General features: G+C 35.9%; 1 protein-coding gene across 14 annotated transcripts in view; it reads left to right on the top strand.

The window, feature by feature from the left end:
- SWT1 (SWT1 RNA endoribonuclease homolog) overlaps nt 1-23468 on the top strand; it is a 126687-nt gene that overhangs the window by 43378 nt on the left and 59841 nt on the right. For all 14 annotated transcript variants that reach the window (XR_007720470.1, XR_007720473.1, XM_050765566.1 and 11 more), the window contains 4 exons: nt 1319-1482; nt 3260-3398; nt 10438-10586; nt 17717-17904. Coding sequence is in view for 12 of the 14 variants with exons in the window: in XM_050765566.1 (XP_050621523.1) it covers nt 1319-1482; nt 3260-3398; nt 10438-10586; nt 17717-17904 (640 nt within the window). In the remaining 2 variants the exon portion in view is untranslated. The remainder of the gene's footprint in view (nt 1-1318; nt 1483-3259; nt 3399-10437; nt 10587-17716; nt 17905-23468) is intronic.

Genomic DNA, 23468 nt, shown 5'->3' with positions numbered 1-23468 from the left:
AGCACTTTGGGAGGCCGAGGCGTGTGGGCCACCTGAGGATTTTGAGGGCAGCCTGGCCAACATAGGGAAACCCTGTCTGTACTAAAAAGACAAAAAGATTTGCTGGGTGTGGTGGTGGGCGCCTGCAATCCCAGCTATTCGGGAGGCTGAGGCAGGAGAATCACTTGAACCCGGGAGGTGGAGGTTGCAGTGAGCCGAGATCGTGCCATTGTACTTCAGCCTGGGCAACGAGCAAAACTCTGTCTCAGAAAAAAAAAAAAGAAGTAAGGGCAATACTATTATTTCATTTTTTTTTCACCAGAATAATCTGTTCTGTAGCTTGATATTTGAAGAAATATTATATTAAATCTGACATTATAGGTACATCCCACCTTTTCCCTCTTTGGGGAAAATGATTATTGAAGTCTCTAATATATGTGCATTTTACATATAATTGTGTAAATAGTCATATATACATATATACTACTTATTTACCCTTTTTGGAGATAATGTTTTTATCATAATATTAAAAATGGCCTTTGAAGGAATAACAGGATATTCTAGTTTACAGTTTTTCAAGAGTAGTGTGCCTTTAGCTTGTCTACTTTGTAGAGATAAGCCACTTAATATTTTTAATTTCGCCATAAGAAAATACAGTTGTTTTCAAGTATCTAAAAAGTAATGTTACTGAAATGATATCATGTAAAATAATAAAAGCTCTTTTTAAAAGAGGAGGGCATGAAGATAGTTAAGCTGGAAATTTATTGATGTAGGCTGAGTTTAGAAAAATATTCCATATTTTGCCAGCTACTCAGGATGCTGAGGCAAGAGAATCGCTTGAACCCGGGAGACAGAGGTTTCAGTGAGCCGAGATCGTGCCACTGCATTCCAGCCTGGGCGACAGAGCGAGACTGTCTCAAAAGAAAAAAAAAAAAAAAAAAAATATTCAATTTTTGGAAAAAAACCCATTTTGATCCATAGTTCTTGGTTTTTTGTTGTGAATAAATCTAAGGCATTCTTGTAACTCTTTTTGGAAAATAATAAAATTAAATTGTAGTTAAAATATCACATAAATTTCTTGAGTAAAAATATTATTTTATTTTGCCTGTTAAAAAGATAAAACATTTGTTAAAGTAATATATTTATGTTGCATCTAAAGCGACTATAGTAGAAATACATGTTTCTAAATACTGTTTTGAAAATAAAGTATTGGTTTGTTTTATATATAATTCAAATATCATATACATAAAATGTTTACTGTTTATGGCAATATACCAATTATATGTATAATATTTACTGTTAGCATTCTAAATAAAGTCTGTAACTATTTGTTTTAAAGAAACAACACCCTTGAAAGAGAGCTATAAGGAAGAATCTATAAATTCTGGACTGGCCATTCTACTTGAGAGCATTGTATCTGATCTTGAAAAATCTCTTGGAACAGGTTTATCTTCAATATTAGAAACAGAAATGAAAATTGCTTTTGGAAACCTTTGGATGGAGGTGATTAGTTGAACTCTATTAGTTGAAAATTTCTTTTTTATTGCTGAAGATTTGTTATTTTAAGAAATATTACTTGTATAAAATGCATAAGCTTCACTGAATAATCTGTATCATGTTACATTTTTCTTCAAGTTTTTGAAATAGTTTTTTGACAGTTAAATGATGGACATTTCTTAAATGTTAAGAATATATGTTATTCTTTTTTTTGAGTCAACAGGTATTTATTTTCCAGCTGCTGTGTGTCAGATGCACTGTCCCATGGTGCTTAAATTGAATTAAAAAAAAAAACTTATCTATTTAATTTGAGTCAAAATGTCTAATATAAGGAATCTCCCTAGCAATATGTATTCAGAAAAAGAAGTATGTATTTTTGCTTGTGCCATGTAAATGTAAGCATCAGAGTATAAGTTGATTGTATTAGCAAGATATTCTGAATTTTCTTTGGATTCACACCTTTTCAACAATCAGTAAAACTCCAAATTTAACAATAAAGGTTTCAGAAGTTCAATGTTTGTTTTGTTTTGTTTTGAGATGGTGTCTCGCTCTTATTGCCCAGGCTTGAGTACAATGGCATGATCTTGGCTCACTGCAACCTCTGCCTCCCAGATTAAAGTGATTCTCCTGCCTCATCCCCACAAGCAGCTGGGATTACAGGCATGTGACACCACACCCAGCTAATTTTTGTATTTTTAGTAGAGAGGAGGTTTCACCATGTTGGTCAGGCTGGTCTTGAACTGCTGTCCTCAAGTGATCCTTCTGTCTCAGCCTCCCAAAGTGCTGGGATTATAGGCGTGAGCATTTATAGATAGAAGAAACATGATTTCCCATCAATCATAGCTTGTATCTATTCCAGCTATTCAGTGAGATTCTAGTATTTGCCAGAACGGTGTATTTGCTACTTGATTATATTATCAAAGTTGAACCAAAATGATGACGAATTATCAGAAGATACTAGGAGTGTTGATATCTCATAGTAGAGATAAGGCAAGTAATTGTATATATGTGAATGATTCAGAAAAGAAAGTGTTGACATCTTATAGAATTAAATGATCAATGTTTTTAATAGGCATGTCTTCGCAAGAGTGTAGCAACTGACAATTATAACTGACATTTTTTTTCTTTTCTTTTTTTTTTTTTTGAGATGGAATTTGGCTGGAGTGCAGTTGCGTGATCTCGGCTCACTGCAGCCTCCTCCTTCTGGTTTCAAGCGATTCTCCTGCCTCATTCTCCCAAGTAGCTGGGAATACAGGTGTCTGCCACCACGCTCAGCTAATTTTTGTATTTTTAGTAGATATGGGGTTTCACCATGTTGGCCAGGCTGGTCTCGAACTCCTGAACTTGTGGTCTGCCCATGTCGGCCTCCCAAAGTGCTAGGATTACAGGCATGAGCCACTGGACATCTTTTTTCTATATGGATTATCCCCCAGTTATATGAAATAATTAGATTAATTTTCTTATAGAGATGACTGTGTTGACAAGTAGATTGAAGGACCTTTGCTGATAAAACTATGTTTCCTCTGATTAGAACTGTTTTCTTTTTTGCACACACAGTTTCTGAAACAATAAAGATTAATACTAATATGAATTTTACAAAAGCAATTTGCAGTGGAATTAGCATTTTAATTTTGTTATGATTGACTTTACATCTTTTAATTTAAAAAGAATCCAACTAACTATATTTTGCTTAGAAATATATGTAGGAATTCCTAAACAGGTACTTTTTAATCATAGGAATAATAAATCTAGAGATGTTAATTTTTTTCTACATGCTCTTTAGATCCTGTACCTGAAACCTCCATGGACTCTACTACATTTACTACAGTGCTTTAAAAAACACTGGTTGGCTGTATTTGGATTAGTTATGGAAAAGAACTTGCTTTTAACTATTGAGAGCCTATATAAAAATCTCTGTAAAGGTATGAATCTTTTATTTTTCTCTTTAGCAGTGTGGTATTAAGTCAGACTAGCAGATACATTCCATGGAATGTGAAGATAAATTAATGAAGAATTTGTTAATGAGTTCTTAATCAGTTATACTTCTAATTTCTAAAGGTATTTGTGGAAACTGGATGAACAGATGCAGCTCATAGAGCTTGTGACTGTAAATGGTATTGTTGTTGATATTTCAAGATATTGTGAATATATCATTTTTGATGATGTTTACTTTGAAAACTTTTAAAACCATGTTTTACAGTCTATTCAGATACACCAATAGAATTGATTAGACTTTTTTCATTTCTCATAGTGTTTAACACAAACTTTGAACACATTTTATGCACTAATTTTCAAAATAGTGTGTCAAGGTTTCTATTTAAACTATATGAATAAGGAACAAGAAACCTTTGGCTTTGGTGTATAGTGAATTTTAGAACGGGAAGAGACCACAGTGAACAACTTAGTTGGTTTTTAAACTATATTGAACAGAACTTTTGACTTCTTGAAGTGCCTCTGCTGCCACAGATGGGTGATGGATAGATTGAAGGGGAGCCCGGTAGGTGGTGCCTTTGGCCCTTAACCCCAACTTTAGCCAGAGCAGCTTTTAAAAATTTCTTTATATATAGAGGTTCTATATAGGACTTGGAGAAAAGTTTATCTGCTGTGAGGAAAAAAATGTGAGAAAAACTGATCTAATGTTATTAAAGCCTATATTTTATGATCAAGGAAACTAGTCTTGAAACAGTAGGTGACTTGTTTCAAAATCAAATAACTAGATTTGTCTTACTATGCCTTTAAAAGGCAAAGGCTGGGCATGGTGGCTCATGCCTGTAATCTCAGCACTTTGGGAGGCCAAGGTGGGTGAATTGCTTGACCCCAGGAGTTCAAAGCCAGCCTGGGCAACATGGCAAAACTCCCTTTCTACCAAAAATACAAAAATTAGTCAGGTGTGGTGGTGCATGCCTGTAGACCCAGCTACCTGGGAGGCTGAGGTGGGAGGATCATCTGAGCCTGAGAGGTGGAGGTTGCAGTGAGCCAAGATAGTGCTGCTGCATTCCAGCCTGGGCAACAGAATGAGACCCTGTCTCAAAAAACATATATAATATAAAAAAGCAAAGTGTGATTGTTATTAAGGGTTCAGTTGGTACTTTGCTTTTTTCAAACTCCTCACATGAAGTAATGTGTGTATTATTTCATATATTAGTCATATCCAGCCTACTTCTGAAACATAACTGTGATGCCTTAGTACCCTTGTACCTGAGTACAAGAGGGCTGTTAAGTAATTAAATTATTAAAGGCACCAAGGCCAGATAATGAAGACTAGGAGATGATTAATTATGAATCGTATGCAAATAATTATTGCAGCACTTGAGCCCAGATTTTAACCTTAAAATTGTCATAGAAGCTAGGACAAAAAGGAAAAAAAATGCATATTCTACGATAGGTGTACCTTATTCTCTGTCTTTTCCTTGAAGTGTAAACTCTTTGAAAATGAGTTGTTCTCAGAGGAGTAAAGAGCAGAATAGTGATTACCAGAGGATGGGGAAGGTGCAGTGGTAGGGGATGGTAAGAGATTGAGCAATATAAAAAACTACAGTTAGATAGGAGGAATAAGTTCTGGTATTCCGCTGCATTGTAGGATGACTAGAATTAACAGTTACATATTGTATATTTCAAAATAGGTATAAGAGAATGTTCTTATCACAAAGAAATGATAAATGCTTAAGGTCATAGATGTGCTAATTACCCTGATTTAATTGTTACACAATGTATACATGTGTCAAAACATCACATCATACTTCATAAATATGTACAATTATTATGTGTCAACCATAAATAAACTAAGTCAATAAATATTTCCCCTAGGGGATTTAAAGGGCCTAGTCATTTCCTTATGTCTCATCCATGGTAGATGTTCGATGAATATTTTTTTTTTTTTTTTCAATCTTCTAACATGATGAATTTACTCAGGAGTAAGGAAAAAGGATTATAATCTAGGATGCATAGCTATGGCAAGCCACAGGTGCACCTGAAGAGGAGAGAGTAAGGGAAAGCTTTTATTGGCAAAAAGAAGTTCATACAAGCTGCTTAAAAACAGAGTTTATTGGTTCCTGAGGCTCAAAGCCAGGGTTGGCGTTAGTTCATTGGTGTAGATACTGTCACTGGGCAAATGTTTTTTCAAGAGAGTCTTATCTGAACTGCTGTAGTCCTAAAGAATGCCTAGTGATAAACCCGGTTTAGAAATATGTGCATACATGCAAGACATGGATCATGAAAAGCATGAGATACATGAAGGTTGTGGAGGAATTTCTTGTGGGATTTTTTTTAGAAAATCCTTGAGACAGTTGTTATCTCAGAAATGCAAGCTTGAGCTCCCCTCCTTCATGCTATCCTGGCTCCAATTATTTATTTATTTATTATTAGATGTTAAGCTCTGGGGTACATGTGCAGAACATGCAGGTTTGTTACATAGGTATACATGTGCCATAGTAATTTGCTGTGCCCATCAACCCATCATCTGCATTAGGTATTTCTCCTAATGCTATCCCTATCCTAGCCCCCCACCCCCCGACAGGCCCTGGTGTGTGATGTTCCCCTCCGTGTCCACGTGTTCTCATTGTTCAGCTCCCACTTATGAGTGAGAACATGTGGTGCTTCGTTTTCTGTTCTTGTGTAAGTTTGCTGAGAATGATGGTTTCTACCTTCATCCATGTACCTGTAAAGGAGATGAATTCATCCTTTTTTATGGCTGCATAGTATTCCATGGTGTATATGTGCCACATTTTCTTTATCTACTCTATCATTGATGGGCATTTGGGTTGGTTCCAACTGTTTGCTATTGTGAACAGTGCCACAGTAAACATACGTGTGCATGTGTCTTTATAGTACAGTGATTTATAATCCTTTGGGTATATACCCAATAATGGGATTGCTGAGTCAAATGGTATTTCTAGTTCTAGATCCTTGAGGAATCAGCACACTGTCTTCCACAATGGTTGAACTAATGAACACTCCCACCAACAGTGTAAAAGTGTTCCTATTTCTCCACATCCTCGCCAGCATCTGTTGTTTCTTGACTTTTTAATGATCGCCGTTCTAACTGCCATGAGATGGTATCTCATTGTGCTTTTGATTTGCATTTCTCTAATGACCAGTAATGATGAGCTTTCTTTCGTGTGTTCGTTGGCTGCATAAATGTCTTCTTTTGAAAAGTGTCTGTTCATATCCCTTGTGCACTTTTTGATGGGGTTGTTTTTTTCTTGTAAATCTATTTAAGTTCTTTGTATATTCTGGATATTAGTCATTTGTCAGATGGATAGATTGCAAAAATTTTCTCCCATTGTGTAGGTTGCCTGTTCACTCCGATGATAGTTTCTTTTGCTGTGCAGAAGCACTTTAGTTTAATTAGATCCCATTTGTCAATTTTGGCTTTCGCTGCCATTGCTTTTGGTGTTTTAGTCATGAAATCTTTGCCCATGCCTGTGCTGAATGGTATTGCCTGGGTTTTCTTCTAGGGTTTTTATGGTTTTAGGTGTTACGTTTAAGTCTTTAATTCATCTCGAGTTAATTTTTGTATAAGGTGTAAGGAAGGGATCCAGTTTCAGTTTTCTGCATATGGCTAGACAGTTTTCCTAACACCATTTACTTGGACAAAATTCGACAGCCCTTCAAGCTAAAAACTCAAGAAACTAGGTATTGATGTAACATATCTCAAAATAAGTAAATAGCTCTTAAGCTGTGTATGACAAACCCAAAGCCAGTATCACACTGGGCAAAAGATGGAAGCATTCCCTTTGAAAACCAGCACAGGACAAGGATGCCCTCTCTCACCGCTCCTATTGAACATAGTATTGGAAGTTCTGGCCAGGGCAGTCAGACAAGAGAAATAAATAAAGGGTATTAAGTTAGGAAAAGGGGAAGTCAAATTGTCTCTGTTTGCAGATGACACGATCGATATTTAGAAAACCGCATCATCTCATCCCAAAATCTCCTTAAGCTGATAGCAACTTCAGCAAAGTCTCAGGATACAAAATCAATATGCAGAAATCACAAGCATTCCAATAAACCAAGAACAGACAAACAGGGAGCCAAATCATGAGTGAACTCCCATTCACAATTGCTACACAGACAATAAAATACCTAGGAATACAACTTACAAGGGATGTGAAAGAGCTCTTCAAGAACTACAAACCACTGCTCAAGGAAGTAAGAGAGGACACAAACAAATGGAAAAACATTCCACGCTCATGGATGGGAAGAATCAATATTGTGAAAATAATCATACTGCCCAAAGTAATTTATAGATTCAGTGCTATCCCCATCAAGCTGCCATTGATTTTCTTCACAGAATTGGAAAAAACTACTTTAAATTTCATATGGAACCAAAAAAGAGCCCACATAGCCAAGACAATCCTAAGCAAGAGGAACAAAACTGGAAGCATAGACTACCTGACTTCAAACTATACTACAAGGCTACAGTAACAAAAACAGCATGGTACTGGTACTAAAACAAGTATATATAGACCAATGGAACTGAACAGAGGCCTCAGAAATAACACCACACATCTACAACCATCTGAATATCTATTTTTAATAAGTTACCAATTTTTAAAGGAACAACACTTTTCCGTCATTGCCTTTAGCTGTAGAAGTTGTTTATTAGTGATACGAGTATATGAAGGACATGGAACCACATATTGGACATCTCTGCAAAGCAGTTTTATAAAGCACGTAGAACCTTTTTTCGTATCTTTTACCAGGGTCATAATTTAGTTGATCTTTTAAAAGAGAAAGTCTGTAAACTATGTGTGATCTCCAAGTTAGTTTAGTGTAAAAAATGAGGCATTTAGTTACCATCTTCCATCTGTTTTTCCTGGCAGGGGGATCTGCTCTTAGATGCAGCTGAGAGATGGTAGGTGGCAGCTCTAACTGACAATAAGGAGAGAAGTGAAAATGTGATTACTGTATCTTCTGCTGAAAAATCTGTTTTGCAATCATTATGTGCATAGTTTATTGGTCTTTGATCTCACAGAATCTGATGCCTAATGTTTAATGAGCTAAGAATATGTCATGGGATTATAAAAGTACCTCTTGCCAGGAGTTCATTGCCAGCCTGGCCAACATGGTGAAACCCTATCTTTACTAAAAATACAAAAAAATTAGCTGGGTGTGGTGGTGGGTGCCTATAATCCCAGGTATTCAGGAGGCTGAGGGAGGAGAATCACTTGAACCCGGAAGATGGAGGTTGCAGTGAGCCGAGATCACGCCATTGCACTCCACCCTGGGCAATGAGTGAAACTCTGTCTCAAAAAAAAAAAAAAAAAAAAAAAAGTGCCTCTTGCTCTAAGATAATTTTGAATTAGAAAAATCACAATTTATGTTCTTGTTTACTATCTTTTAATAATACCTTCAGCTTTTGAATTATATATTTGTTTAACTTCAGAATACCAAGCATGTATCCTTAGATTAGTTCATAGAAAATTGTGTGGAAAATGACTAGTAACTTTTATGACTTTGTTACCCATGTTAGCTTTAAATAATTATTGGCCTTATATAAGCATTAGACTATTTCATTAATGTAGATTTCCTTTTTTGTTGTGTCTGTATACTGGATTTATTATTGTTATTACCCTTTTCCTCATAATCTTAGGAACTTTTGTAAGACAGAAATAAAATGATTACTTCATATATGTAAGCATCATTAAACATACCTTACATTGGAAAAGCACCCTTAAAAGAAGTTGTGTCCAATTATATCTTCCTCAGGGGATTTACTAAGTTCATCAAATCTACAGTCTGTCCTGTGTGTAGCATCTCTTATTACCCACAGGAATTTAAACCAGTCATTGGCTTTAAAAAGAAGTGAAAGTTTTCCTGTAAGGAAATACATTGACTTGCTTTATTATTATTTTTTATGTTTTTGGATAAAGGAGAAGCCAGAGGCTTGGCTATAACCATTAGATTAGAGTTTCTGAATATTGTGGAATTAATATTAAGATACAGTTTTTATTTCACTTGACCCTTCAGGATTTCACAAGCAAGTTCTTGTGTAAGAGATACAGAAGAACTCCTTGTTGTTTTTTAAACTCATAGTGCCAGTGAAAAGCCATGCTGATGTTTCAGAATACAATAGAGTCTCTGAAACTGTGAACATAAAAACAAAAAGTAAACAACAGTGTAGCATGGTTATTTTGAAAACTGTTAGGTAGCATTCTGCTTTAATAATGGAAATATTTTTTTCTGTTCTGAGTTTTATGACATTATTACTTAATTTTATTGTTTGTAACTTTTGAAATTTTTGAAATTATTGTCACCAGTTTTCCCAACTAGTTTGAGAATTTAATGTAATTAGTTTTAGTTCCTTGAGATAAAATTGTTATACCTTTAAATTATTGTTTGTAGATTTTCTCACTTTTAATTTACAGAAAAAAAAATTCTGCAGGCTTCTTCTGCTTCTCACTGTTGCCCAAACTTTTTTTCTCTCCTGAAGTTGTGTTGTACATATAGAGATAACTCATTGTTTTTAGTAAACATAGTATTAAGTTTCATGTAGTGGAGTTGAAGATAAATCACTATGTAGATAGCTGAGGTGATGATGAGAGGTACCATATGTAGCTGACATGCTTACCAGTACAGTCTGACTCTACTGATCTCTCCATAGTACTCTTATGTGAAATCACCTCAGCATTGAAATCTGTGGTTTGACTTGTTTCTTTGGTGATTTTCTCTTTTTTCTGGGAAGTGTAATATTCTTTAACTTTACTTTTACTTTGAAGTTGACCGCGCTGAGAGAACTCCTGAAATCTGAATTCAGAATACCAGAATCAACTCAAAGGACTTTATCTATAACTAAATCTATTTAATTATTGCTTTTTGTACCAGAAGGATAACTTAGGAGTGGCATATAGGTGTAAATGTATACTCTTCTTAAATTTCAAAATTAATATTAGTGTTCCAAAGACATTTTTATGATATATACTCATTCTTCCATATTTTTCTGTCTTAATTTTCTGTTACCAGCTAATAAGGCAGTGGATTTTACAACAGTCAAATTCTTGCTTCAGGATTCTAGAAGTTTGTTACATGCTTTCAGTACAAGGTCAAATTATGATGGTATTCTTCCACAGACCTTTGCTCAAGTAAACAAGCTCCTTCAGACATTTGCAGAGGTAAGATGCCTTTGGAATGCCAGTTAGAGTAGCTAATTATTTATGTTCTGAAAATGTGTTTAGCAGACAACAGTAGATAAAGGATAATTTAATTCTAACTTATTCTAACATACTAGAGGCATTAAGTAAATGTTAAGTGAATTGAATAGAGAGTAAGCAACTCGTTATAAAACACACATCCTTTTATGGAAGCAGTGTCACAGCAGTTTTTGTTATTTTATATTATTTTCACTTATGGATGGAAGAAAGCTTTGCATTGCTATTTGATTGTTCATTTACAGTGCCCTATGCCAGTGGATCTCACATACATCAAAAATACCTAGGAAATTGTTTTAAACATACAATGCCTAGACTCTCTCAAACCCTATTGAATCTATTTTTTGATAGTGTTACTTGGTAATGTTGTTGTCCTTGTTTTACTTTTTATTTTGAAATAATTTCAAACTTATAAAAAGGTTACAAGAGCAGTACAAAGAATTCCCATATATATTATTTACCCTGATTCTCCAAATGTTAATATTTTGTCACGTTTGCTTTATTGTTTTCCTTCTCTACCTATCCACCTGTCTGTCTGTCCATCCATTTACCTATCTATATTTTTTTCTGAGCTATTTGATAGTATGTTGCAGATAGGATGCCCTTTTTCCCCTAGGTGCCCTTTTTCCCCCTGGATATTTCCATCTGCATTTTCTAAAAATAAGGATATCCTGTGTAATTACAGTTTTTAGTAAGTTTCATGTAATTCTTATGCAGCCATCTTAGCTGATGCTTTTTTATCACTTTTAAACTTAACTCTGTAATTTTTGTCCCCAGTATTACAGTCTTCTAATTTTTTATTTTTTTGACACAGGGTTTTACTCTGTCACCCTGGCACAATTAGGGCTCACTGCAACTTCCAACTCCTGGGTTTAAGTGCTTCTCCCACCTCAGCCCTCCGAATAGCTGGATCTACAGGCATGCACCACCACACCTGGCTAATTGTTCATATTTTTAGTAGAGGCAGAGTTTTGCCCTAATACCTAGGCTGGTCTTGACTCCTGGACTCAAGCAGTCCTCCTGCCTCAGCCTCCCAAAGTGTCGGGAATACAGTTGTGAGGTACTGTGCCTGGCCTGTAATTTCAAGTCTAGAAAAATCTGAGAGTGTTATGTAGCATAAACAGCTCAAAAAACTTCAGTTATCACTACTACTAGAAGAGATATTAATGGAACTTTTATCCAGTATAGATATTATGTTCTCTTTTTTCTCTGAGGAACTGAATTGTCCAGGTTTTTCTCATTGATTTTTCATATCAAATAGGTCCCCAACCTATGAAGTAATCAAAGGATTAGATGATGCTAACATTAATCATAGTTAATGAGGAAAGCACTTCCTTGCTGAGAGAATACTTCATGGAGTAAAGGAAGCAGCTTTTTAAATAAACTGAGTGGAATCATGTGATCATTCTTGAGGAAAGAATGTATTTGAGGGGTGAAATGCTCTTTTGGTTTGGGGTGACCAAAACATTGGTAGTTTTATTTTTTTTTAATGGCAAGCATGATTTTTAGAACTATTAGTAGGAAAAATGGGCCTAGGGATTTAGAGGGTTATAGCATGAGTATTGTACCTTGATTGTGTTGGAAAAGATGTGTTCTCCTTTCCTGTCACAAAATTGAGTCCTAAATCATATCCTTAGTGAAGAAAATGTAGTAAAAGATGGGAAGTGCAGGATACTTAAAGTCTTAACAGTCTTTTAATTAAGATTATTGAGAATAAAACAAAATTTAGGATTAATTGAAATAAAAAAATAATGTGTAGTTTTTAACCCTTTTCATCAATAAAAACCTACAGATGGGAGGTACCATGAAAATATGGTGTTAAAATTTTGTGTTGTTTGTGAGATAATGATATGCCTACTGCATATATGTTGCCCATTGCGTACATAAAACTATTGACTTAACTGGGCGTGGTGACTCATACCTGTAATCCCTGCACTTTGGGAGGCTGAGGTGGGAGGATCACCTGAAGGCAGGAGTTCAAGACCAGCCTGGCCAACATGGCAAAACCCTGTCTCTGCTAAAAATACAAAAATTAGCCAGGCATGGTGGCGCATACCTGTAGTCTCAGCTACTCGGGAGGCTGAGGCAGGAGAATCACCTGAACCCAGGAGGCAAAAGTTGCAGTGAGCCGAGATTGTGCCACTGCACTCCAGCCTAGGAGACAGAGCGAGACTCCATTTCAAAAAAACAAAAACAAAAAACCATTGACTTGTTAATAAATTATTTATTTCTAGATCTCGAGTTTCATTTGCTACATTAACAAGAGATTCATGAAGACGAGTAGCAAAGAATCCAGCGTCCTCATGGTGCTTTTCCCTCAACATTTGGCTTTAGTGTGATTACTCGAAACTGTCCATGTTGTTTCCAGGATTAGAACTCTGAAGTGTTGCACCTTTATTTTTGTGTTAGAAACAGTTCATTGTCTGAGTAAACCAAGAACTTTATGATTTAGTATAGTCCTTTAAAACAGGGGTCCCCAGCTCCTGGGCCATGACTGGTATTGGCATAGCAGGAGGTGAGCAGCAGGCAAGCAAGTAAAACTTAATCTGTATTTACATTCGCTCCCCATCACTCACATTACTGTCTGAGCCCCGCCTTTTGTCAGATCAATAGTGGGATTAGATTCTTACAGGAGCATGAACCCTGTGGTGAACTGTGCATATGAGGGATCTGGGTTGTGTGTTCCTTATGAGAATCTAATGCCTGATGATCTGTCACTGTCTCCCATCACCCCAGATGGGACCGTCTAGTTGCAGGAAAACAAGGTCAGGACTCCCACTGATCCTACATTATGGTGAGTTGTATAATTATTTCTTTCCTTTCTTTCTTTCTTTTTCTTTTTTCTTTTTTTTTTGGTATGGAGTTTCTCTCTTGTTACCCAGGCTGGAGTGCGATGGCATGATCCCAGCTCACTGCATCCTCCACCTCCCAGGTTCAAGTGATTCTCCTGCCTCAGCCTCCCAAGTAGCTGGGATTACAGGTGCCTGCCACCACACCTGACTGATTTTTGTGTTTTTAGTAGAGATGGGGTTTCACCATATTGACCAGGCTAGTCTCGAACTCCTGCCCTCAGGTGATCCACCCACCTCGGCCTCTCGAAGTTCTAGGATTACGGACGTGAGCCACCGCACCCGGCCAATTATTTCATTATATATTACAATGTAATAATAATAAAAATAAAGTGCACAGTAAATGGACTGTGTTTGAATCATCCTGAAACCATCTTCCCACTCACCAGTGCATGGAAAAATTATCTTCCATGAAACCAGTCTTGGTTGCCAAAAAGATTGGGGACTGATGCTTTAAAATATACTTTTAACAGGAGTTGTTTTATAGAATGTATTAGATTTTATATATGTCTTATATATTTGGTCATGTCTCAGTAACTTGAGCAACAGATAGATTACCTCCAAAGAAGCGGTATCTCCTAGTAACTGTAAAAACTACCTAATCTTAATTTATTAAGTGTAGAAAATCAGAAGAAGAGGAACGTTCATTATTTGATTGCTTTTGAGAAACTAAAATGGAGATAAACTAACTATCATTTTCCAGATTTTTTTTTGGAGACAGGGTCTCGCTTTATAGCCCAGGCCCGAGTGCAGAGTTGTGATCATAGCTCTCTCTGACCTTGACCTCGTGTCAAATGATCCTCCAGCCTCAGCCTCTTGAATAGCTGGAACCACAGGCATGAGCCACCATGCCGAGCTAAGTTTTAAATTTTTTTGTAGAGACTATGTCTCACTTTGTTGCCCAGGCTGGTCTTGAACTCCTGGCCTCAAGCAGTCTTCCCGCCTCAGCCTCCCAAAGTACTAGGATTACAGGCATGAACCATTGTGCCCTGCGTTTTCCAGATTTTCATGTAAGAGGGGAGAAATAGGAAAAGGATAGGTACATTTTTATTTTATGGGCCTTCTAACCACTAAAAAAAAAAAAAAAAAAAATAGGACTTGCTTTTTACTAAGATGATAGAGTAATTAAAATCAATCTTGCTAATAAGCTTTAGATTTATGTGCCTCAGTGTCCTGAGTTGTGGTGTTTATAACCTCTTAATTAAACTCTTTGGACCTTATTTCTCTCTTTTGTAAAATGAGTGTAATGATAATGCTGGCCTTAGAATTATCATGTGAATTAACAAGTTAATATTTGTGGAGACCTTAATGTCTAGTATGTAGTAAGTTCTATGTAGTGTTTGATAAAGAAATCCACTTGTGTGTAGTATATATACTACTGTTTAAGAGCTAAAGAAAAGAGGCGTTAGGTAAATGCTGGGCTGTATTTTAAATATATTTGGTGATAAAAAATTATCTCAGGATAAAATGTCTTTTCATTTGGTCTATTTGTTAAGTTCACAATTTAATGTAAACAGGCAAAAATGGGAAGAATCATCTTTTTAATTTTTTTTCTTGCCGCATAAGATAAAGAAGGGTAACATTTACTTTTACAGATGGAGAGAGTTCATAACCTCATTCTAGTCAGATTGCTGAAGGTCAAATCCAGTTCATGCCTCTTGTCATCTGTGTGACCTTGGATGAGTTAATTAACCTTTCCATGCCTCAGTTTCCTTGATTATAAAATATGGATCATCATAGTATCTGTTTCATAGGTAGTTGTTAGGATTAAATGAGCTAATAAATATGAAATTCTGAGAAAGTACATAACAAACGCTCAATAAATATTAACTGTTACTACTGATAGTATTGGAAATTGTATTAAAAAAATTTAATATGTATTAAATCAGCAATCCATGAAGCTAATCCTTTGAAATCATCATTTTATCAGAGGGAACTTAAGCCTAGAGAAACAGAGTGATTTTATTTAAGTTTACAAAGCATATTTATATGCTTTGTGTATGTATATAGAGCAAAGACCAAAAAACTAAGTTTTTAAACTTATAGTTAAATGTACATTCTGTTAGGTACTTTTCTTTTCCTTTTTTCCTCCACGTGAGATATATATATATTTTATATATATATATATTTTAACTGGAATCAATTGTATATCTCTTTTACTGTGCTTTAAAATATGCTTAGATCTTTTCCATTCTTAAATACCGTACTTTTCATTGGCCATTCTATTTACTGCACTGTCCTTCCATCAACTACCAAACTTCTTAAAAGAGCAATTTATGGCCAGGCATGGTGGCTTATACCTGTAATCCAAGCACGTTGGAAGGCCAAGGTGGGCGGATTGGATGAGCCACAACCAGTCTGGGCAACCAGCCAGCCTGGGCAACATGGCGAAATTCTGTCTCTACAACAAATAACAAAAATTAGCTGGGCCTGATGGCTTGCACCTCTGGTCCCAGCTACTGGGGAGGGCTGAGGTGGAAGGATCACCTGATTCCTAGAGGCAGAGGTTGCACTGAGCTGAGATCACGCCACTGCACTCCGGCCTGGGTGACAGAGTGAGACCCTGTCTCAAAAAAAACCCCAAAAAACCAAAAACCAAAAAAACAACAAAAAAAGCAATTTCTAACCATTGTTTTCATTTTTGCACTTTTTTTTGTTTGTTTTATTTTCTTGTCTCTTTTTTCTTTTCTTTTCTTTTTTTTTTTTTTGCTAACTGAACAAGGCTAGAGCACTCACTTACCCCTTAATCCTTTACAGTAGAATTTTATTTCCACACTCCACTGGAAGAAACCTTAGGTTGTCATTTGCTTACTAATTATCAAACTTACTCTTTTCTCCTTCTTCTTCTCCTCCTCCTTCTCAGTCCTTCTTCAGCACTTGGTGGTGGTCTCTCCTTTCTTTCCTGAAACCTGACTCCTTTGGCTTCTATTGTTATTGCATACTGATTCTTCCCCTCTTATTTTTGCTAGTTCCTTCTTTTCCCCCTTCAGTTTGTCTATTTCATCTCCTAAGGCTTGTCTCCATGAGAATGACCCTCAGCTGTTTTTAAGCTGCAGATCTACATGTCCAATTACTTGCTAGCTATCTTTACCTGGATAATTTTTCATACCTCAAACTCAACATATACCTAAAAAACAAACTTATATTCTCTTCATCCAAAGAAGATTCTTATTTGCAAGCAGCCTCTTTTCTTAGCTTTACAAGAGGCCATGAAATTTGGAAACATAGACAAATACTCACTACAGTTTATTGCTACTACACTGTAATATCTGATATGTTTAGTGTATTGTCCATCATTAGCAATGCATAAGTTAATGTGATATTTAAAATTGCAGTGATTGTGGAACATCAAATAGCAGTTCCATCAATTCCTGTATAAAGTATTTGTTTGACTTTTACTGACTAAAACTATATATTCCTCTGCAGAAGTAATCAAGAAGGTTCAACCTACTTAGTGTGCGCGCGTGCGCACACACACACTTCTAGATTTATGACCACCCTAAGTTCCTACTATTTGTATCATTCTTCTAACACATCTGGGTTAAAGAATGTCTTAGGGTCTCCCTCACTCCCTGGATCTAGTCTTTGGCCAAATCTTTATATTTCTTACATGCATTTTATTTTTCTTTTCATTCTGCTGCCTTTTTATAGCTAATCCATGTTCTCAGGACTCTCCTCTTGGATTATTTCAGTAACCTTCTAACCAGTTTTCTTGCCTCCTCTTTCTTCTGTTTTAATTTATCTTAGATAGAGTGCACTTCTGAGTATATCACTGCCTAAGTTAGAAACCTTCAGTGGTTCACCATTACCCATAACCTGAGGTTTAAATTATCTCTTGATTTTTTTTTTAAATAACCCTTTGCAGCCCTTTACATTTTCTTAAAACTGAATTGTAAGGTGCTTCAAGACTTGATTGTACCTCTATACTTTGTATTCTAGGGGTCCTCTATCTCTTTCAGTACTACATATGTAGAAGTGTTCAAGCAGTATTCTTAAATTGACGTTAGCATGTTAGCTGAACAAATCATTATAAGTAGATTAGAAATATTGTTTGATTTAAATGGAAAAGGAAAATATCTTTTCTAGCTCTGATGCTTTTCTGGGAATATTATGTACATAATAAAAGAAAAAGAATTGCCACTACTTCTCAGAAAGCTAGAACATTTGTAAGCACAGTTGCCATTCTCTTTTTCTCATCTGCAAATGAAGAACTAGCTGCATTTTATGTAATTCTTATTTCCCCAGGTCAAGACAAAACTTGAGCCAAATTCTTCGGAAAACACAGTGACTAAAAAGCAGGAAGGTACTTCATTGATGAAGTCTCATAATCAAGAAATCACCGTTTTCTCGAGTTCTCATCTTCCCCATCCCAGCAGGCATCAAGAAATCTGGTCTATCCTAGAGAATGTTTGGATTACAATATATCAGAACAGGTACTAAATTTGGGAGAATTTTTTTAAAATTTATTATTTAAATTGACATTATAATTGTACATATTTACGGGGTGCATTATGATGTTTCAATAGATATATGTGATATATAATCAAATCAGGCTAATGAGCATGATGAATACCTCATGCATTTTAAGTGTTAAGTGGGGAAAAAAAGCTTTTTTCACTTAACATGATATTCTCCAGGTTTATCCACATTGTCACAAATGACAGAATAGCATTCTTTTTTATGGATGAAAAGTATTCCATTGTGTGTATGTACCACATTTCCTTTATGTGTTCATCGTTACTGGACACTTAGGTTGATTTCATATCTTGGCTATTGTAATGCATTTATCATGCATTTTTCATGAGGTATTCATCAGCTCATGCATTTATCATGATCTTCTTTGTAATAAGAACCTTCAGGCCAGGCGTGGTAGCTCACACCCATAATCCCAGCGCTTTGGGAGGCAGAGGCGAGTGGATCACTTGAGGTCAGTAGTTTGAAACCAGCCTGGCCAACATGGTGAAACCTCATCTCTACTAAAAAAAAAAAAATACAAAAATAAACCGGGCGTGGTGGCATGTGCCTGTTGTCCCAGCTGCTCAGGAGGCTGAGGCAGGAGAATCGCTTGAATCTGGGAGGTGGAGGTTGCAGTGAGCTGATTGTGACACTGCACTCCAGCCTGGGTGACAAAGCAGGACTCCATCTCAAAAACAAACAAACAAACAAAAAAGAACATTCAAAAGCCTCTCTTCTAGCTATTTTGTAATGTGCAATACTTTACTTTGAGCCATAGTCACCCTGCTATGCAATAGAACACCAGAACTTATTCCACCTATCTAATTGTAACTTCGTACAGGTTGACCAACCTCTCGTCATTCTCCTCTCTCTGTTCTCTAGTGACCACTGTTCTACTCTGCCTCTGTGAGATAAACGTTTTTTGTTTTTGTTTTTGTTTTGATTCTACATATGAGTGAGATCATGCAGTGTTAGTATGTCTGGCTTTTTTCACTTAACATGATATTCTCCAGGTTTATCCACATTGTCACAAATGACAGAATAGCATTCTTTTTTATGGATGAAAAGTATTCCATTGTGTATATGATGTACCGCATTTCCTTTATGCATTCATCCATTATTGGACACTTACATTGATTGCATATCTTGGCTGTTGTAAATATTACTACAGCAGACACAGGAGTGCAGGCATCTCTTTGACATACTCATTTTATTTCCTTTGGATGAATAATCAGTAATGGGATTGCTGGATCAGACGGTAGTTCAGTTTTTAATTTTTTTGGGGAGACTCTGTACTATTTTACATAATGGCACCACTAATTTACAAATCCCACTAACTATGTTTAAAGTGTTCCCTTTTCTGCACATCGTTGCCAACACTTTTTTTTTTTGTTTGTTTGGTTTTTTGAGGCAGGGTCTCACTCTGTCACCCAGGTGGTAGTACAGTGGTATGATCACGGTTCACTGCAGTGACCTCCTGGGCTCAAACGATCCTCCCACCTCATTTTTTTATTATTATTATTTTTTTGTAGAGATGATGTCTCACTGTGTTGCCCAGGTTGATCTCAAACGCCTGCAAACTCCTGGGCTTAAGCAGTCCTCTTGCCTTGGTTTCCCAAAGGGTTACAGGTGTGAGCCATCATACCTGGCCAACACTTTTCTTCTTTTTGATAATAGCCACTCTAACTGGAGTGAGGTGGTGTCTCAATGTGGTTTTGATTTGCATTTCCCTGATGATTAGTGATGTCAAGCATTTTTCATATACCTGGTGGCCATTCGAATGTCTTCTTTTGAAAAATTTATGTTAAGGTCTTTTGCCCATATTTTAAACTTTAAGTTCAGGGGTACACGTGTAAGTTTATTTTATCGGTAAACTTGTGTCATGGGAGTTTGTTGGACAGATTATTTCATTACCCAGGCATTAAGCCTAGTACCCATTAATTGTTTTTCCTGATCCTCTTGCTCCTCCCACCTTCTACCCTCCAATGGGCCCCAGTGTCCATTGTTCCCCTCCATGTGTGCTTGTGTTCTCATCATTTAGCTCCCACTTATAACTGAGCACATGCGGTATTTGGTTTTTTGTTCCTGCATTAGTTTGCTAAGGATAATGCCCTGTATACCCCATGGAGTATTAAGCAGCCATAAGAAAGAATGAGATCATGTCCTTTGCAGGAACATGGATGGAGCTGAAGGCCATTTATCCTTTTGCCCATTTTTAACTGGGTTATCTTGTTTTCTTGCTGTTAGTTTCTTATATATTCTGGATATTAATCCCTTGTGAGATGTATAGTTTGCATATATTTCCTCCTATTCTCTTGGTTGTCTTTTCACTCTGTTGTTTCCTTTACTGTGTAAAAGCTTTTTAGTTTGATATAGTTCCATTTGTCTATTTTTGGTTTTGTTGCCTGTGCTTTTGAAGGTCTTATTAAAATTCTTGCCCAATTCAATGTCCTGAAGCATTTCCCTTACGTTTTCTTCTAGGAGTTTCATAGTTTTGAGTTTTATACTTAAATCTTCAATTCATTTTGAGTTGGTTTTTCTATATGGTAAGAGGTAGGGGTCTAGTTTCATTCTTCTGCATGTGGATGTCCAGTTTTCCCAGCATCACTTATTGAAGAGACTTTTTCCCAATGTGTGTTCTTGGTACCTGTGTCAAAAATCAGATGGCTTTGGGTATGTTAATTTATTTCTGGGCTCTCTATTCTGTTTCATTGGTTTATGTGTCTATCTTATGCTAGCCAGTACCATGCTGTTTTGGTTACTGTAGCTTTGTGGTATATTTTATTGTTTGTTTTTTTCTTGATTAATTTTTGGTTGTTTGTGGTATGTTTTGAAATCAGGTAGTGTGATGCCTCCAGCTTTGTTCTTTTTGCTCAGGGATTGCTTTGGCTCTTCAAATTTGGCATGCGAAATTTATGATTTTTGTTTGTTTGTTTCTCTGAAGAGTGACACTGGAATTTTGATAGGGATTGCATTAAATCTGTAGATCACTTTGGAAAGTATGATTATTTTGATGATGTTAATTCTTCCAATACATGAACATGAAATATCTTTCCATTTATTGTATCCCCTTCTATTTCTTTTATCCATGTTTTAGAGTTTTCAGCATAAGATCTTTCACCTCCTTGATTAGGTTTGCTTTTTGGGTAGCTATTATAAATTGAATTGTTTTCTTGTTTTCTTTTTCAGATAGTTCACTATTAGCATATAGGAATGCCATTGACTTTTGTATGTTGATTAGTATCCTGCAACTTTATTGAATTCATTTATTATCTCAAAGAGATTTTTGGTGGAGTCTTAAGGGTTTTCCATATATATGATCATGTTGTCTGTGAACAGGGGTAATTTGACTTCCTTCTTTCCAATTTGGATGCCCTTCATTTCTTTTTCTTGACTAATTGCTCTAATACTTTCAGTACAATGTTGAATACAAGTGGTAAAAGTGGATGTTCTTGTTCCTTCAGTATGATGTTAGCTATGGGTTTGTCATATATGGCCTTTATTGCATTGAGGTATGCTCCTTCTGTATCTAATTTTTGGGGAGTTTTTAATCATGAAGGGATGTTGAATTTTGTCAAATGCTTTTTCTGCATCTATTGAAATGATCCTATCACTTTTGGTTTTGATTCTGTTAATGTGGTTTATCACATTTATTGATTTGTGTATTTTGAACCATTCTTGCATCCCTGAAATGGATCCCACTTGATCACAGTGAACTTTTTAATGTGTGGTTGGATTCAGTTTGCTAGCATCTTGTTGAGAATTTTCGTACCTATGTTTATCGAGGATATTGGTCTGTAGTTTTCTTACCGTGTCCTTGTCTAGTTTTGAAATTGGTAATGTTGGCCTCATATAATGAGTTTGCAAGTATTCCCGCTTCTTCAATTTTCTAGAATCATTTGAGGAAAATTGGTATTAACTTTTCTTTAAATATTTGTTAGAATTCAGCAATGATGCCATCAGGTCCCGGAATTTTCATTGATGGAAAATTTTATTACTGATTCAGTTTCCTCACTTGTTATGGGTTTGTTCAGATTTCCTATTTCTTCATAATTGAATCCTGGTAGATTGTATGTGTCCAAGAGTTTATCTGTTTCTTCTGTGTTATCAAACTTGTTATTGTAGTTATTCATTAATGGCTATTCCTAATAGTTTCTTATGATTCTTCATATTTTTGTGGTAATGTCCTTTTCATCTCCGATTTGCGTATTCACTCCTCTTTTTTTTTTGTCTAGCTAAAGTTTTGTCATTTTTTTTTTAGCACTTTCATTACAACATTTTGGTCAACAGTGGAATATGTATGACAGTAGTCCCATAAAATTATAATACCGTATCTTTTACTGTACTTTTCCTATGCTTACATATGTTTCAATACCCAAATAGTTAACATTGTATTACAGCTGCCTGCAGTATTCAGTATAGTAATATCCTGTACCAGTTTGTAGCTAAGGAGCAATAGGCTATACCATACAGCATAGACGTCTAGTAAGTCATACCATCTAGGTTTATGTAAATACACTCTAAGATGTTTGCATAACGATGAAATTGCCCAGCAGTGCATTTCTCAGAATGTATTCTCATTGTCTTAAGTGATGCATGACTGTGTTACTGTTATTCATTGTAAGACTTTGTTAAAAGAAGATAAATACTTTTGTTTAAAAGGAAGAAATACTTCTAATACTTTAGTGTACATAAACATAAACTACTGGCTTTATAACCTGTCACGCTAAAGAAATAACAATAAATGGCATGAGAACTAACAATAATATTTACAAATTTATATTTTCATATAAAGCAAAGGGTTTTTTTTGTTTCAATCTTAACATATTTTTAAGGTTTTGGCTAATCAGACATTCTGGTTAGCAGAAAGTTACCATATATCCCTGATAGGGATTACCACTTTCAAAATAAAATAGATTAAAACTGTATCTAAGATATTTTAGCTGTCCTTTCTTAGAGTTCATCTGTAATGTGCATGAATTTGTGTTGGATACTAGAGAGTTTTGCGTAGTTTCTGGATAATAGACTTTAATAGCATTTCAGCAAGACAAAAATGCTTATATTGCCTTGTTAATACATATGTATTTAGGCCTACCTTACTGTTTCTCAAGCCTGGTTATGTACCAGACACATTATAGAAGTTTTTCAACATAATCGTTCATGGGCCTTTCATGTAAAGATGCTTATTTGGAAGTCTGGTAGGACCTGTGCACAATTAGTCATATAAAACTGCTAGAGTGAGGCTGGAAACAGTGGCTTATACCTGTAATCCCAGCACTTTGGGAGACTGAGGTGGGAGGATCACTTGAGGCCAAATGTTTGAGACCAGCCTGGGCAACACAACAAGACCCTCTCTTTAAAAATCAGTAGCAAATTTGTAGCTCATCAGGTCAGGCTTTTGGTGTCGTTTCTACTTACAAGGAATTTGGGTGTTAGATACTACTCCTGATTCAAGTTAAAACAAACAAAAACAAACAAACAAAAAAGCAACTTCCCTGCTGTTTCTCATTTAAGCTTCTGAGACTTTTTTTTTTTGCTGTCC

Source organism: Macaca thibetana, chromosome 1 (genome assembly GCF_024542745.1).
Source record: "Macaca thibetana thibetana isolate TM-01 chromosome 1, ASM2454274v1, whole genome shotgun sequence".
NCBI classification, from domain to species: Eukaryota; Metazoa; Chordata; class Mammalia; order Primates; family Cercopithecidae; genus Macaca; species Macaca thibetana.
Note: the sequence above shows the minus strand (reverse complement) of the source record. Positions and strands in the feature narration are given on the sequence as shown.